General features: G+C 50.6%; 1 protein-coding gene across 7 annotated transcripts in view; it reads left to right on the top strand.

Annotated features, from left to right (window-relative positions):
• The first annotated feature begins 9,264 nt into the window (after window positions 1–9,264).
• The window catches only part of znf827 (zinc finger protein 827), a 32,903-nt gene continuing 24,258 nt past the window's right edge, over window positions 9,265–17,909 (top strand). For 4 of the 7 annotated variants that reach the window (XR_002836653.2, XM_023799449.2, XM_023799451.2 and 1 more), the window contains exon 1: window positions 9,266–9,802. Coding sequence is in view for 6 of the 7 variants with exons in the window: in XM_023799449.2 (XP_023655217.2) it covers window positions 9,760–9,802 (43 nt within the window). In the remaining variant the exon portion in view is untranslated. Of the gene's footprint in view, window positions 9,803–17,909 lie in introns of all 7 variants that reach the window. The other 3 variants (XM_023799450.2, XM_023799447.2, XM_023799448.2) reach the window with 3 other exon arrangements.

Here is a 17,909-nt window from a genome sequence, read left to right as displayed (position 1 = left end):
CTGCGGAAATCTCTGGAAGAAGAAGCGAATGATCTGGTCTTTGAGTCACGTATGCAACAAGTTCAGCGTTCACGTTTTCCGATTCCATAGGAGACACCCTTATCCACTGAGACTTGCTTAAAATACCCATTTTTATTCAGCACTATCAGAATGGGGTTAAGTATCTCAGAGGAGGGACGATTCCGCCCCTCTGACGGCTTGGTTACAAGTTCGGCTACCTTGACCTCCACCCTAAATTCCCTTAGGGCTGGTTACTGTCTCCAGACATTGAAACCATTGAAATATAAGTTCAATGGAGATGGACGTGGGCCAGTCCATCCGGCCAAGATGGGAGATCTAGGCACAGCCTCTGTGGGATTCTTTTAGAACCCGGCATCCCGATCGGGGCTCGCTCTCGGCCTCCCCTTTTGTTTCCCGCTGTCCAGTCCGAGCGAATACTAGCCCGTGCCCCCTCCTCCTTCTCCGCCAGAGTCCCCTCGACCCCCCAAGTCAAAGCTTGCATTTTATTTGTCGCCTCCATCCTCGAAATCCCAGCACGACCTGTCCAGCTTCAATGGGCAGCCTGGCATGGGACGAGTTTACATGATTAGGCGGCGATAAAAGGTTGCGTCAAATCGCCGGGTTCCCCTCTCCGCTGGGCTGGCCCACATCGTCCCGCCAGAAGTTCTGACAGGCTCAGCCGGGCTTTGTCAGACCGACGGGGCTCTCTCTCGCGGCCCTATAAATATGCATCGTGGCATTTTGAACAAAGCCCCACGTCCCGCCTTTATGATGCGCTCGGCCAGCCCCCTGCATCACGGACAACGGCGGCGCTCGGCAACTCTGCTCGTCGTTTTGATAACTCCTGGATGCTACCATTTAGCCCGAAGTTGGCTTTTGGGAGAAGATCCACGTCAGCAACCGTTGACCCGGCTTGATAAGAACATAAGAAATTTACAAAGAGGAGGCCATTAGGCCCGTCAAGCTCACTTGGGGAGAAGTTTAATAGCTTGAAGTTGTTAAAATCTTATCTAGCTCTGATTTAAAGGAACCCAAGGATTCAGCTTGCACTTCACTAACAGGAAGACTATTCCTTACTCTTACTACACGCTGTGTAACGACGTTCTTTCTCAAATCCAGTTTAAAATGTTCTCCCACCTATGGCCATCAGTTCTTGTATTTGAACTAATATTGAAATAACTGTCTGTCTCTCCTTGCTGCATACAAAGTCATACATCGAATGTGCCAATCCAGACAAAAGAGCAGACAGGGACCCCGAGCTAGCTTCCCTGCTAGCATTAGCATTGGCTTCCCTGCTAGCATTAGCATGGGAACCGTAACAAAAGAGTCAGCTCAAGTAGGCTTTATTGTCATACCATCCATATCCAGGTATACGATCGCGTGAAATAGCGCTCCCCCCCCAGGACCATGGCGCAACATACAAGAGCAGTGACGAGGGGAGGGTTTTCACAAGCACTTAAAGTGTGAAAACACAGGATGGTGCAAAAACAGGGGGGCTGGAAACAAGGGTTTATATACGTAGTGCAATGTGTATGTATGCAAACAAGAAGTCATATACTGTAGCAGCACCATAACTGGGTGGGATGAATATAGTGGCTAAAAAATGAATAAGAAATAGATAAATAATAATCACGTCACATGACCAGTCTGGGGGGTGGGGTGGGGGTGTGCACTGGCCAGCCATTTGTGCTCTTCATGTTCTCAGTGCTCGAGTGTAATGGACTCTTCACTGTCAGGGCTCTTCATCCGCCGGGATTGGTGGCTCGCGAAATCCCAGAGTGCACCTCTTCAGAGACCCACTCTCCGGGCACCCTGCCAGCCGTCAGGGCCCACTCCTCAGAATCTGTGACTCGCGGGACTCGCGGCGAGCACCATTATTCATCACACTGGAGGCGACGGAAGGTGTCTGATGTCGCTTGTGCTATTCCCAACGTCAGGCTGCAAACCCAACACAGATATAAACCCTGTAATAAAGTATCTTCCACAGGTACCTTGATACAGGGAAAAAAAATACATTCCGGAGACAGACCGCCGTTACAGTAAATCTGCCCGCTATGCCAGCTTGTTTCATTATGTCAGCTGGCAGACGCCCAGGGGATGGCTCACACTGAAACAGCACCACGAAGATCCACATGGGCTCAGCGCTGGCACGACTCTCCTGCCAGGCCACCACGCTCTGTTTTTTCACCATCGCTTTCTCGACCCCTAATTAGGGGTCTGATTCGTGACCCTTTCCCATCTCGCCCCTCTATGGACCGCCCCTTCCAACCCTTAATTAACCGCCTACCTCGCCGCCATGGCGACAAGGTGAGCGTGCCCAGTGGGGACACGTGACACGCATCACTGCCATCGCATCTGTTTTTTTTCTCCTTTATATATGCTAATTGGCTGAGAGGTGCCTGATTTTTTATCCGCCGCTCCAGATCGCCTCACGCTGGCCACCTCCAGGTATGACGCACTGCTCGCGGCACATGGAGTGGGCGGGAACTCAAACTTGTGTGTGAAGAAGCCGCGCTGTTCAAAGAGACCCCAGCTCTCTATTCTCCTGCCTCATTTTATTTTAAAGTTCAAGGTAATTAGACCACTTGTTTCCAAATGACTCATTAGTGAGTCATTAAAATGGCCACTGATCCTGCATTACAAGTAATGCAAAGTATATGTACATTGCGTGTTCGCAACAAATGGCACGACCTGTTTGCCTGGTGGCACAGGGATTTCTCAGTTCCCAATACATCCAGTAAGAACATTAACATCGTAGCACCGATATTAGCCTCAGGTTCGGTCACTATACCTTAAAAAGGACATTGCTGCCTTGGAAATGGTGCAACGCAGGGCTACGAGAATGATTCCTGGTCTTAGAGGAATGTCTTATGAGGAGAGGTTAGCTGAGCTGAATCTGTTTAGCCTCGAGCAAAGGAGACTAAGGGGGGACATGATCCAGGTATATGAAACCCTAACAGGTCTACTTCAATATTAGTTTAAGTACTAGAACTCGTGGCCATAAATGGAAATTAGCGGGAGGACATTTTAAAATGAATTTGAGGAAGCACTTCTTTACACAGCATGTGGTTAGAGTATGGAATAGTCTTCCTCCTAGTGTAGCGCAAGCTAAAACCCTGGGGTCCTTTAAATCAGAGCTAGATAAGATTTTAACAACTCTGAGCTATTAGTTAAGTTCTCCCCAAACGAGCTTGATGGGCCGAATGACCTCCTCTCGTTTGTAAATTTCTTACGTTCTTATGTTAACTGAAAAGTAGCTAAATGTCTAATAATACGCAGGAGGTGAGTATTACCTCGGTTTTCCAAGGCGCCCGGTAAAGGAGGCCGTCCTCGGCGAGCATTGTCTCGATTTCTCAGCCCCAGGTTCGATAGGCAGACAGCGGAGTCCGTATGATGGCGAGAGCAGATTAAAAATGTCTCAGGCTGATTAAAGATGCCCCGGGACGGACCAGCCTCTGGTTATTTATGCATGCCGCCACCTTTGCTCCCGTCGGTCTACTGTATTACATCATGGTTTCAGGCTAATTAGGCCATAAATAAATTTTTGATGATGTCACGTTACAAACCAGAAGTAAAAACAAAGGATGTAAAGCCATCAACCTTTAATCAGTGCCCAGTTTATAATATAATAATATTACAAACCATTACTGTATATAATCAGGGGAATATAGCCCCTTAAGTTTGAGTAAAGAATCACTGGAGTCTGGATTTTAGACTTTACATGTGAAATGCATAGATACAGCCACATACATTATAATGCTGTTGGAAATATATTAATATTGCAGTATTATGATCTGTTGTATAGTGGAATTGTTAGTATTATAGTGTGACAGTTGTAGTGACCTCCCTGTGCCTCATTGCCTGGTCTGAGTGCAGCCTTGTGCTGAAGCTGCCCCCCCCCCCCAATATGCTGATGCAAGATTCCCTCCCGGCCATGGAGCCCCCTGCCTCCTAGGATAGGATCCAGGCTCAAACCATACTGGCTAAGTGGTAACGGATGGATGGATGGATGGATGTAGTCGAATCGAATATAAGAATTTATGAAGGTGAGTGGATTCACAGAATGAATCTGTGCACATGCAGCATATTGTTCAGATTCAAAGGTACTATAAGTGAAGAATGAACAGGTCCGTTATGTGTTTATTTAAGTGGGGTCCATGCCAGCCTCATCTCTGGGGGAGAATCCATCCCGGCAGCGGAGGTGGGTACCGGCGTAATCGGAGCTGACGGACGGCCATGCCAGGACTCGCCTCAGCCGGCTCTATATTTTAATTTGTTACATTATGGCGGCGTGAGGGAGATAACCTTTCCAACCGGCAGGCAAATGCCTGAAAATGAATGAGATTACATGACCGGCTTCGCGTGGCACTGCGCCGCAGTTCAGGACACAGGCCCCGGTTATCTGATAGTAACCTAGCAACAGAAACCCGACCCGGCACTGACCTCGAGCCGATAAGGTCGACACCCGAAGGTTTCCCTTATTGGGTCTCTGGGTCGGGGGAGAAGGAGGTGGAAAGGAACAAAGGCGTCCGGGAAGGACAGAGATGAATCAGAGTCAGAAAAGAGAGAGAGGAATGCCAGGACAGAGCAGCCTGGTCTCTCTCCTGCTAGTTCATGTCCAAGCCCGTGTTTATAATCTGTACAGTCCCGGCTGTAGGATCAGCGCCTGACAGAGGTCACTGGGTGAACACTCCCCCCCTTCTGGGATACCCTAAGGTGGGGGGGGGGGGCGGACAGTGACGCGGGCCCTCCCCTCTCAGCTGCACGTCCCACGGCCCCCGCTAAAAGCACTGGCTCCCCCCGCAGGGCCGTGACACCGGTGCTTGTCAGCCCGTTTATTAGCTGTCTTCTCCCCCATCCCTGCCCCCCCCCCCCCCCTCCCGTCAGGCGCTCAAGGCCACTTGGCAAAGCCACTCCGGCTTCCTCCCGTTACCATTCGGTCTGTTCAGCGATTGTTCTGCCGTCACATGCCAAGATGGAAGCCGTCCACCTCGCCGCCGGCCCGAGGACGGCACTCCGTAATAAGGCTGGATGTGACAGCTGAGGTTAATTTTATTGTTTATCCGAAGAGGCAACATACAGGTAGCCACAGGCTGGTAATGATCTGACACCCCGCTTAGTCACCCCGTGCTTGTACTACTGACCTCTGCCGCTTAACGCTCTTATGACGCCGAGTGCAGCGACTTTGGACAAAAATGTCCGCAAAATACATAAGTGTGACTAATTTTGCTCCCCGTTCATGCCCTTGGCAAGTTTATTGCCGTTCCTTTTTTTTGGTAGGAAGCCTGAATGAAAAATGAAACGCACAGAGACCGCAGCGCCGTTAAATACACTAGAGTTAAGCAAATAATCCCAGCAATTAAAATACTTCATTAAGGAACAAACGGCGGGGCCTGACGTAACGTGATCCCCTGCCGGGTCCAGTCTGACCTTCTTCATTTAAAAGGCAAATCAGAACAAAGGATGGACCTGAGAGTCCAAACGCGAGGACGCGCCAAAGCCCTAACCAGCAACCTTTTCTACGGCTTCCATTATTTTTTTTTTGATTATTTATTTGCTTATTTATTTACTTGGCAGACATCTTGGCGGGCTCTTCCGGAACGCATCTCTAAGGCATCTCAAGTCGGCGATTTAATGAAATTGGCTTAATTTAATCGCTCTCCCTCCTGATGCACTCGCCGACTCGGGCCGGGCGCCCCAGCGTCGAGCTCATTTCAATATCCAATTCATCGTGTCATCAGGATTCAAGGCATGCAACCACCACTCTGCCGTTTCTAACGACGATCACAACGTTGCGGCAGCTTGATCCGACCTGTCGTCCTTCCTGATGTCTGAGAATCCCGCCAATGGCTTAGGGTGAGTCACCCAGCAAGATGGACGGCAACGCCTTCCCTCTCGTCCGTGCCTGATCTCCTGATGGCCCTCGTTCTCCCAGCAGCTTATAGGTGCTTTTTTTCTGTCCTGGACACAGTCGAGGAGTTTATGTTAATGGCGTGACGGTCGGTGGCTGAAATGGCCGCGGGCACAGAGGGGCCATCTTATCTGATCACGGGGGCGTCCCCTTCCGAAACCTCGCTCCCCGTACGGCTCATGTAACGGGACTGAGATCCGCCGCAAAGCATCAGACATCAGCTGTGGTCTTCCGACTGATTTTTAGTCACAATGCTGTTGATGATGCTGAAAACAACTCACGGGTTTTTACCAGTGTGTGGTACACGTTAACCGGTGTACACGCCTTTACTGATATCGCAAGCTTGTCTGATTTAGAGCCAGAAATCAAGATAAATCGTGCCTGACGTTTTTCCATCTTTGATAGGAACTTGCAACTAAATTCAAGACAAACCGATAATCCATCCATCCATCCATCGATCTTCTAAGCACTTAACTTTCAGGGTCATGGGGGCAAATGGGTAATGAGTAGGACAACTGAAGAAAGAAAAAAAAACTGCAATACCTTAGTTTACACATGCACACCAGTGCAATCAGGGTGTTGAAGGTTTGGTTATGTCCATTATTTGTCCAATGAATGTCAGTTTGTTTATATCCTGAATTATTTTGCTTGCAAGGTCACATGTTACAGATGGAATAAAAAAAGTCTATTATCTTGATTTCTGGCTTTAAATTAAAAAAAAACGCGCAATTCCAATAACAGTGTGTGCAGACTTTTTAATGTCCACTATATATTGCATGTTTTAGCAATGCAAGATCAAAGGTACATCAGCAGTGCCCTTGTTGGGATCACTGGGTTATGGGTGCATGTGCTTGTCCTGGGGGGGGGGGGATTGATGACACTTTCCGAAAACTAACTTCAGAAAGATGTCACACAAGGTGCGAGGAACAGAACCCTCGGACGAGTGAACTCGTAAGGGATCATCTCTGTCTTCAGGTTGAAGCACCTGGATTTTATTCACCAAACGCAGGCTGTGTCTCTGCATAGATGCTTTTTAATAAGCGATAATAACACCAAATATAAAGTAATGGATCATGGACCAGACAATGAATTCCCCAGTGCCAGCAGCGGGCCATGGCTGACGTGTGGAAAACAGACAAGAATTCTCCTCATTTTTCAAAACCTGATCTTTATAGATTTTTAACAACACTGAAGATGATTTTGTTAAAGTAACTACGGATTATCGATACTGAGGGCATGAACTAATATTGCAAAAGGCTGAAACAATACAAATATTCTTTGGAAATAGAGTGTGTTGTAAAGGCTTGAATTCTACCTGTAGATTTTGTAATATAAAACAGGATTAATATTGTAAATTTTTGTGGTAGGAATCCACACATTGCATCGGATTTCTGATCAGATGCAATTCTGATAAAATATAGGGTGGAAAGCTGTCTTGAGAAAAAGTGAAACTGAAAACAACTAAAGTGTGCAGTTTTTACCTGTATTTTTCAAACATACGTGGATCTGTGGTGTTGCTGGGAAACCACATCAGCTCAGCCTTAAGCCTGAACAATGACCTTTAGGTGCAGTGGCGTGTGAGGTCACGGCTGTCTCCATGACGACTATCAGACAATCGTCCTGCTGCAAACATTACCTCAGCAGCCTGGTATCCAAGGGGGGGGGGGGGTCATAGGACAAACCTTGGCCTTCCCCCCAGTGACAGAAATACTCTGTAAACTTGCCTCCACACAACAACAGGATTTAAGATGTTGACATTTGGTTTTTGAGGTTTCCGAATAGGATCTTATACAGTTTGCATTACAGGGACGAAAACAGAAAAAAAGTTATCTAACATCACACGAAAGTTCATGAACTTTTCCATTCAGAATGGAAGACAGTCAGATTTGTTTCTGAAGAAATCTCCCACCCGCATCCAGGTGTCCTGGCTGTGGAGAATTTAAGCTGCTGAGAATTACTGCGGTAGAAACACGGTACATGCTAAATGAGAGCAGACACAGTGATTAGGGGAATTCCCTTCTGAGCGCTGGGAACACCTGGTCTTGGCGCTGGGGCGGCGTCGACAGGTGGAGGAGAGGAGCGAGGGAGACGGGGAGCCGAGAGAGCCGAGGGAAGCTGCTGCGGATTGCAGCCTCTCTGTACCCTAGAGCCGCGCTGTCGGTCCGACTCGGCACGGGCAGGCGATCAGACCCGTTCCGTCCAAGCAACGTGACCCTTCGCCGGCATCAATTTGTTGGGCAAACATGAGCAGACGGCTGTGAAACCGAGCTCCCGGTATTCCTTTCAAATCAAGCGGTCAATAAAATCTATAGATACTTTTGTAGTGAGTGACGTTCCAGCGAGAGGTTTCCCCAAGCTGCTGCAAGCACTGAACACGTCATCAAACTACGAGCTAGTAGTTCCTCACCCCAGGAACGGGACCCTCGCTAACAGTGAAAGTTCAGACCTTGCGCTATAAACAATCTTGAGAATCATTCAGGTCCTTAATCAGCCATAGTAATTAATATTCAGACTTGTTTTAATTAATATCACCTCAGCATCCTGCACTGGAGTTCTGGATAAGTTATTTGTTTATACATATTTTTTACAGCAAATGCAGTGAAACATTTAACTGCCTATATGCAAACATGCACAGGTATTGTGATTAAACATTAAAGGACACGCATGCATTCTGTGTCTTAATTATTGCAGTCATGTAGCATGTGACTGATGTCTGAATAAATATATAAACTTTAGATTTAAGGCTTGTATCTCAGCAGCCCAATACGTGGGCTCAGTAGCATCGGATAGGGATGTTAATCAGCTCGTCTTGTATTCTAATTAGGAATATACAAACTGTGTGTCAGTCACCTGTGGTCAGCCGAGAGCTGTAATTAGGGCATTTGCTAATTGCCGCCATAACGAGCTTCTTGCGCCTGGGTCTGAGTCAAAGCAGGACAGCCAGAAGCAGATGTAGTGATACCGTGACTGAGGTGTGCGCGTGTGGGGGGGTGCGCGTACCTAATGACACATATCGCGACAGATTCCCAACAGGAAGCCAATAACGACTGCTCTGATAAATACCATCACGGCTAAACTAAATGCGTGTTTAATTTTATTTACAAAACAATTTATTAAACTATTATAAATTGTTGCATCATAGTGACAAGAATGGGAAAAAATGTTGACTTTTATACTAATTTATAGTTTTTATTAAGGGAAAATAATACTACTAACATTAATACCGAATTACTTTTTTTTGTAAAAGAAAATTAAAAATCGATTGCTTGGTGGTGTTCTGCTTATGAAAAAAGAACTAAATTGTTATTTACATTTCATGTTTATACGTGAACGATTTTTTTTTTTTTTGCGTGTGCACACTACCTGTATAATTGCACGCACATATGCACACGGAGAACTGTAACGCCAGATAAAGATATCCATCGGATCCATGCATTCAGCATACACCCTAAAAGCCTACAGTATGTGTCCCTCCGAGGGCTCGCCGTGTGCTGCTGCGCGAGCCGATCCCCTGTGTGTGTGCATGAGTGTGCGCGCGCGCGCGCGCCTGTGTGTGTGTGTCTGCTCCGCTGCTGCTGCCCTTTGATCCCCGCATTAGTGTTAGTTAGGGGCTCGGAGACACACACTTTGCACAGAGAGCAGCCATAGTCAAGACACGGCAACAACACCACCGCCGCCGCCGCCGCCTCCCCCCCGTGTCCCCGCTACCGACAATACGCTCCGAGCCGAGGACAGCCAGGTGCACGGCGAGCCCCTGCCATCACACACTCGCCTACTATTTCAATGGAAAAAATCCCTTTTTCTTCGTATCCCTAAACAAGGAGGAGAATGTGAAAAAAGGGGGGAAAATGCCCCGGAGGAAGCAGGAGCAGCCCAAGCGCCTGCCGTCACGTAAGTCGATTTCTGAATTTGCAAAGACGGTCGTGCTTTTCCCCTTTTTTCTCCCTCGAAACGGCTTTGCGTGCGTTTTGCGCAGTAGTTTAGGGTTAAAGAGGTGAAACAAAGACGCGGCGTAGGTTATTTCTCCTTTTTTTAGGTCTGTGCTAGGCAGCCATGTTGGCGATGAGCAGCCTGGCGAGCGAGTGTGTAAAGCAGCACGCCGGACACTAAGCGATCGCTAAAGGTCCTGCTACGGTCACTCATGGTGTGTAACGCCGCTAAACGCCTTTATGGCAGGCAAACGCTTTTTTTATCCATTTTTCCCCCCCATTTCCCCCCTAAGCTTATCTGTCCATGGAGCCGCGTCTGCTCTCTTGCAGGAGAAAGGGGAGGATCGGAGGCTCTGGCCGCTATAAAGCGAAGGGTCAGTCGGATCAGAGGAGCCAGGCTACATTCAGGCTTCCGTGCCCCGGCGGATCCTGACGCCGCTCGGCAACTTTATTCCCCTTTTCTGTTGGAGGAGGAGTAGGAGGGGGGAAGAGAGGAAAACATCAAACTTTCCATATGCTGCGAAAAAAATAAACATCGCTTTTCTGTATTTTAATGCAAAACGTTCAGGAGTCGGATGGGACTTTCTAAAGAGTATTATTATCGGTATCGTTTTGCAGCTGCGATCTCCCCCTCTTCCTCCCATCCAGCCCTGGAGGTCTCCGTGGGTGCGGGCAGCCCGTGTCGGAACCCCCTGATCGGTCACCTGAAGTTCAGGGCTTTTTCTCCCCCCCGTGCCTCTGCGGCCATCCATTGCAGACACACCACGATCGATAACAACCCGGCGCACCAAAGCACGGCGGTGCGTTGGCCGACTCCGCCATTACGGACCCCTAAAAATTGATTACCGGGACACCTATCAATCGGCATTATTTCTAATCCTCCTCCCACTACTTCTCCTGACCATACGCAGCTAGGATGTTTAGATTGTGCTTTTTAATAATAATAAAGATGCGCAGTACCCCCCACCGTCCACTAGAGGCCGCAGAATGGGCAAACCGTGATCTGAAAGACTCCGGTGTGGCGATTTTTTACAGAGCAAAAGGAAAATGGGGAAAAGATACAATTAACCTCTAATACAGGGGTGCAATAAGAATGATGTTCTAGGTAATTATAGTTGATTGAGGAATGCTGCATGCAAATTGACTGTAGTGCTGGGCAAATTATTTAGTATGTAAACAGTTAAGTCTAGGTAGCCAAAACAGCTGTTCAGCGAAATTATCTGTAATTACAGAAGTGTGCGGCAAACTGTAATTGATGTTGTTGTCAGTTGCCTTTGTTTTCTGCGTCGCGGTGCCGGCATACGCGCTGTGCTCCCCGGGTTTTACAGGAGGCTGCAGGTTTGAGACCTCGTCATCTCATCTCTGGGTCTTTTGGATGGTCAAACGCTTTGACACATGGCTCGATCTGCAGAGATTCAGTACTGGGATTTTAGGTGAAATGCTTTTCAGATGCACTTTTTTTTCTGCACGACAGTCTGTTTCATCAGTTAAATGTAAAGCTTATTTGTTTAAAATATCAGAAATATGTGGTGGTACAGTGTATATATCAGAGGCTTTTGTATGGTGTGTTGTGTCAGCTTGTATTTAAATCTTGTCCTGTTTAGTGCTCTTCTGTCAAGATTCACTAGTTGTGTCTCTCTCTGGTGTTTTTATAGTTTTTTTTAAAACATTCTGTTGTCCTGAGCATAGGCCCTCTTTGGACAAATAGTTATTCGGATGCAAAATGGACCCCCTCTAATTTGGGGTGGGGGGTGTTAAAATGAGCTAATTTGTGTTATGGTGTGATGCTTTTGGTGAAGATGGACCTTAACGAGCCCCAGGGCAGACTCACCAGGGTCAACGCTCAACCCACCGGTGTCATGGTGTCATGCGACCTCGTTGGTGGTGCTGAGGTCCAGTGACCCGATGCGTTGGGTGTTACAGGGCAGTTTATGCGCCGTCATACTGCCATTGGAACCACCTGGCTGAAGCTAATCTGTAATATGCGTGTTTGTGCCCTGCAATGGTCTGGTAACACATCCATTGTGTACTTCTGTCTGTGTCATGTTGTGCTTGGGATTGGCTCCTGTGTCTATGACTCTGTCCTTCCAAGCGTTTGGAAGATGGAAGGATGGATGGATGGATGAATGGGTGATGACATCTGCAGAGAAAATCTTTGTCTATAGGCAGAATCCCTGAGATTCCACAAGGTTTGTCACGTTTTGTGCTGAAATGCTGGATGGTGTGTCTAGGTCAAAGGTCAGCTGAGGGTCAAGGTCACCGCTCGTGGCTTTTGTCCCACCGGCCATAGGAGTAAAGGCTCCTGGGTCACAACGGCCCTGTATCTGATGTTCTTGGTTCGGGTCGTACCGGCTGCGTACGAGGCCACTGTAGTGAAAGTGTATCCTAGTGAGTGCCCCCCCCCCCCCCGTAATGGTGTGTCATTGGCCCTTGCGTCTCCTTAGTGATTACAGTGACTTTGTCTGGTCAAGGGCTCGAAAACCTTGGATTAAGGGGAGGGGAAAAAAATCGGAAGCCGGGTGGTTTTCCATCTCGCTCTTGGCATCGGATTTCTCCAGAATTTCTGCCAGCGCTCCGCCGTTCTGTGTACAGCCTGGCAGGTTGGGCTCGGCCAGCTAACGACACCAGGGCTTCTGCACGGAAGTGAGCGGGATACCCATAGTCGTCACGCTGATGGTTCGGGGGGGGGGGCTTCTCACCACATTGTGTGTCACGTGTTAGGTTGCTGGGATTGTGGACCAGAGATCTTGTAACGTCCTTCATTCGGATGTGTTCCTGATTTTAAACAATACAGTCTAATAAGCAGACGTCCGATTGGCCTGTTGGACTCCGAATGTCTCGAAGTCCTCAAGATCAGATCTTTAAAATTTACGCTACTGTAACATGTAGGATCTGGAAGATCTGCTTGAAATGGCCTCGCTGCTAATCGTTTTCCGGGATCTTCCAAAGCCATTTCCCCTCCCGCCTACAAAAGTCGAGGCAGGTTATCTGGAATTCTTGTCGCCCTAAAGATAGAGGCGTCCCTTGTCGCCCGTGCCGGGTGCCTCCCAGAGATTCCCGCCAGGTTGATGAATCGCGGTGTGTGACGCACAGCGCCGGCCTCCATTGGCCGCTGGGTGGCTCCCGCTGGACCTCGACCGTCTCCCATTGGCGGGGAAAAGGGCTCCGTGTTTTCTGAGGACTGGCCGCTCGGGGAGGGCAGGGTTCTGGAGGACTGGGGAGCTCGATTTTTCTGGCTGCCAGGCCGTTTGGCAGAGCGACAGTGTGCTGTATCGGGCCGCTCCCCTCGAGCCCTTGGGCCTGAGGGTCTGTATTTGGCTGTAGATCCCCGACCGTGCCCAATGTGAGCCGGTCCCAAAACACTTGTGGTCTGAAGGTCCAAAAATGTTGTCTGGAGCTGGATTTATAATATGAAAAACAGGGGGGGGGGTGTTGTTTATTAAATTCCCATGTTCTCAATTCTCTGGAAGAAACTCTGATGGGAGTTTGAGGAAAGAATGATTGATGATTAACCTGCATCGCAGATTTTGTCTTAAAAATCGCCGGGCGGAGGTGCTGGAGTTGACCGCGAGCCCGGCGGCGCGCTGAGAGGAAGTGGAAGTCCTCTGCAGATGCCAGTGAATTAGGATCCGTGATCCTGGGGGCTGGTTTTGGCCGCGGGCCCGGCCCGCATGGCGGAGAGTAACCAGCTAGCCAGTGCGGTCCTGCCCGGCCCGTAGACCGGGGAACCCCGATAAGCTGAGAAAGCGGATCAGGCGACAGGGAAGCCTTTCCGTTTTCCACGTCTAAACGTGCTTCGGCCAACAGCGTTTAAGATAAACGTTTGGTGAGTTTATATCCATTATCAAGAAGTACCCTGATTCAAGCAGGACTTGAACCTGATTCTGAATCCCTGTATTTCTTAAATTTTAGAAATAATAATATTTGGATTGTTTCTGCAAAGCATTTTCTAGGAAACGGTAGTTATCCAAAGTGTAAATATTGCTTTGTTGGTAAAGTAAGTAGCACATTTTATACACACCTTTATAGAGAGCATTTCAAATTGGTCTCTGGGCAGTTTGTTTGCAAATGTTAGTAAACAGAATCCTCGGTGGTGTCCCGGTAATTACAGTGAACGTACGTGTCGCTCTAGTGAGGCTGTGTCCGGACCTGCTGTAGGTAACGGATATGGCGTTTGCATCTCCTGTAATCGGCGTTTGGTAGGTAGGAAAAATCTGGGGGTAAGCTGGAAGTGGATGGGAAGGCACCGATTACAGACCCCCCCCCGGGTAGTGTCCTGTGTTTAGGGGAGCGGATTAAAGGAGTATGCGTAGAGATTCACAGTGGTGTATCCATGGCCCGCGGGCCTGTCTTTCAGAGCCGGCGTATGTGCCGACGGTCGGTCATGGGCGACCCTCAGGCGCCTGCGAGTCCCGACACGAATGCAGCAGCGCATGAAATGCGATTCTATTCGCACATGCAAATGGCCGCGCGTGCCGCAACCTTGCAGAGACCTGCTCTGTGTCGCTTCGCCGCCGAGTGACGGAGGTGGGGCGGGGGCGAGGAGGCGGCCGGGGCCGGACGCCAGCCGAGAGGAGGTGCCCTGTAGCCGAGAGCGACCGCCGGAAGGAGATCGCAGGTTGCAGCCGATCGTCACTCTCTGACGCCCCCCAGGGCATTGGGCCAAAACAGATGCATTTATACTTTGTCCAGAAGGTTTTTGAGATTAGCGGTAATCCTCCCCGAAGCCCATTAAAAAGCTCATTTGGCAAACGTCAGGTGTGGGGCCAGCCTGGGGGGGTGTGGGGGGGGGGCTCTCCCTGCCTTAACACCACGCGTTTGTCATCCTTCAGGGACGTGGCCACGTCGAGAGCAGTTGTTCTCTCGTCACTGGTATAAGCCCCCCCCCCCCCCCCCACTTCCCATCACCTCCTGCTCCCAGCGGCATATACTCCAACATGTGAAACCGATGGTGTCTGCCTTCTTGGGGGGGGGGGGGGATAATTGACCTCCTATCATGTCACAGATGGTTGTCATAGAAATGGGCCCGATCTTATGGGACTGACCTCGTTATCTTATTGTTTGTGAGCCGCAGATTTGGAGTTAGGTAGAGGGAATGGGGGGGGGGGGTGGGGTACGTGATTTTGGCGTGAGCCAGCAGCCCCCGGGGTCGTCCGTGGTCTCCGCAGCGCCGGTCCAGTGATGCCTCATCTGCCGTCCTCTACATCCAATGTTTAACACGGAGACGGGGAGTGGGGCTGCCCCCCCCTGCCTGCATGCAAATGAGTGTGTCCCCTGCGGACCCCTCCCCAGCTCTTTTAATGGCCTGCCTCTTCTCTCTCTCTCTCTCTCTCTCTCTCTCCCCCCCACTCTGACATTGAGCAGGCCAATCATGATTACTGTCTCAGGCTTGAATGACATGCAGGTGGGACTGGCTTCCTGACTTCCTGAGTGTTCTGTCTGTCTTGCGGGAGGAAAAACCCCTTTTCTTGCAGTTGACTGGTCCCCGCTTGTTGTCCAAACTCAGCGGATACCTTTCAAACCCCTAAGCCCCCCCCCCCCCCCCGGCATCCCATGCCAGACCGGAGACCCCGTCACCTGTTAAGCTGCATCCTCACCCGATCGCACGCAGACCCCCGCTGGACAAAAGGCAGCATGTAGGCACCAGGACCCTGATTGGTGGGGGTTGGGAAGGGGGTGGACTAGGCTTCTGGGGGGTGGGTACTGCGGGTTTAATTTACATCCTGTAGTCATTTCAGCGGGAATCAAAAGCTCGTTTTAATAACGTTAAAGGTGTCGACGGAGCAGCTGCTGGCGGCGACATCGTCGAGCGGCCCCATGTAAATCCCGGAAAGTGTTTATGCTTCAAATTACTCGCGGCGCGTTTACGTTCCGCCGCACTTCACTGCTCAGAGACCCGCGGCTCTCTTGACGTGTCCATGTGAGAAACGCCTTTATTTAATATTTATTTAATTAAAAAATCTGCTGCCTCTGCGGTTGCGGACTCGCGGATCGCTTGCGTAAAATTGCGTTATCAGCACGGGGTTGCGCCTTTACCTCAGGGGGCGCTCTCCTTCCGCCGGATCCAGCTCAACCGCCACACCCCACCCCCCACCCCTGGGCGCTCGGCACAAAGAGCCACAGCCGCATCTGTGCCGAGGAATTGGAAGGGCTTGGGGTGAGCTTTCCCGCTCGGCGTCCAAGAACGCTTTTCTTTCCTGTTTCACCCCTGGCATGCTGCCCAGAGTGCCCGCGAAGCTGGGGGGGGGGGGCATGCCTGAGAGAGACAGGCGGTGAATTACAGGGCGCGTTGGATGTGCGCGGGGCGTGTGCTGCTCTGCGTATTTGGCTGGCTCTTGCTTTACAGGGAAGCACCCTGTCAGTGTTGGGGGGTGTGTGTGGTCAGTGCCCCCCGGGCCCCCCAGCAATGGTTTCCAGGCTGTTCTTCAGTACTTGAGCAGTATTTGGTTTCTAATTTGGTATAGCCCCTCCCTATGTGATTGTCTCCCACATATGTGTTAAATTAACCATTATTGATAGGCTGGGCTGTTTCGGGAGGGGGGGGGGGCGGGTTCTGTTTCAGCACTAGTTTTAACTCAGCTTGGGGGGTTGATGATAGGCTGGGCTGGATGGGGCCTCAAGTGCAGAATGGCATGTGGAAGGGGGGGGGCGCACCAAATTTTAGATGAAGTGACACCAAATCTGTGAGTACGGCTGGGCGGCCCAGCGTGTGGAACCTGAGGTTCTGCTCAGCCGTGACCCAGACTGACTCACTCTGCAGCTGTTAGCAGCTGGGGGGGGTGGAGGGCGAATCCGGCCTGCCGTACCTTCTCTGCCCGCCCCGCACCCGACCCTCCGCTAGAGACTGGGGTGATAAAGGTGGACATTCTGGCTGTGGTGTAAGCAGCCTGCGCCCCCCCCAAACATGAGAGGACCCCGCTTAACGGATAGAAAGCAGGGAGAGGGGGCCGGATTAATGACCAGCGGTCCAGGTACCTGGAAGTGCCGCAGTCTTTGGCCTTAAGAGGGCAGAGTGAGGTTCTGATGGCAGCCCAATTAATGGAACAGCCACCCCCCCCCCCCCACAGCACATGCGGTACGTAGTTGTGTCTCGTATTGTCTGCGGTGTTGTAATAAGCTGGGCCGGCCCTGGTTGGCGCTCATTAGCATGGCCTGGGGGGGGCCTTGGCGTGGCGTGTGACCCGGGGAGCACTCGCCCAGACCCGTAATCACCACCCCCGGGCCCCCCACAGCCAAAACCACGGGGGGTGGGGCTGCTGTTAGTTATTCGGGCATCCGGTTGTGCGTGTGGGTTTTATTTTTTTATTTTTTTAATCGCCCACCCTTTTCACTAAGGACCCCCCCTCTGTTTGAGACGGCTGTGGGCATCAGAACCGGGACGAGGGGCGTTCAGCGCCTGGGTGGGGGAGCAGGACGAGACGTCAGATTGTCATTTCATGGCATTTCCGTTAAAAGAAGGCTAGTCGTCACGCTGGCCTCTGCGGCGGACCTTCCGGGGGGGGTGTGGGTGGGGGGGTATGGAAAGGATCCATTTTGCCGATTTGTAAAATGTGGAATAAATGTAGGCGGCCGCACCGCTAGAAGGAACACTGCCGCCTTTGTCCTGCGCCGTGCCGACATGCGGACGTCCCGGTGGGCTGTGGGGTAGGAGATGTCTGCACTCCTGTCTCCTACCGGACTGGGAATGCCCTGCCCCCCCCCCCCCCCCCAAACATGCACTGATCTGCCATTTTGGATGTGTTGCGGAGTAGCTGCAGTGTGTTGGCAGGCAGCCTTGGGCATGTCATGTGACCAGCGACCTGTAAATGACCCCTCCCCCCCCCCCCCCCCCCCCATACTTGGGCCCTGTTTCAGCGTGTTGGCTTTGCAGGAGTCGGGTTGAGGCGGCACTCTGTTCGACGCAGAGGGCATGTCCGGCTCTCTTTTGGGCAGGATCCAAACACGCGCGGCCGCGGCATGCCGGATTCATCTCCATGGAGGGGGATTGGATCCGTTATCCGCCGCGTAATTCTGAGCCCAGACGTGTGAAAGTCGTGCGGCGGACAGAGTCTCTTTGGACGGGAGCCCTT

This window comes from Paramormyrops kingsleyae, chromosome 25, assembly GCF_048594095.1.
Source record: "Paramormyrops kingsleyae isolate MSU_618 chromosome 25, PKINGS_0.4, whole genome shotgun sequence".
Lineage (NCBI taxonomy): Eukaryota > Metazoa > Chordata > Actinopteri > Osteoglossiformes > Mormyridae > Paramormyrops > Paramormyrops kingsleyae.
Note: the sequence above shows the minus strand (reverse complement) of the source record. Positions and strands in the feature narration are given on the sequence as shown.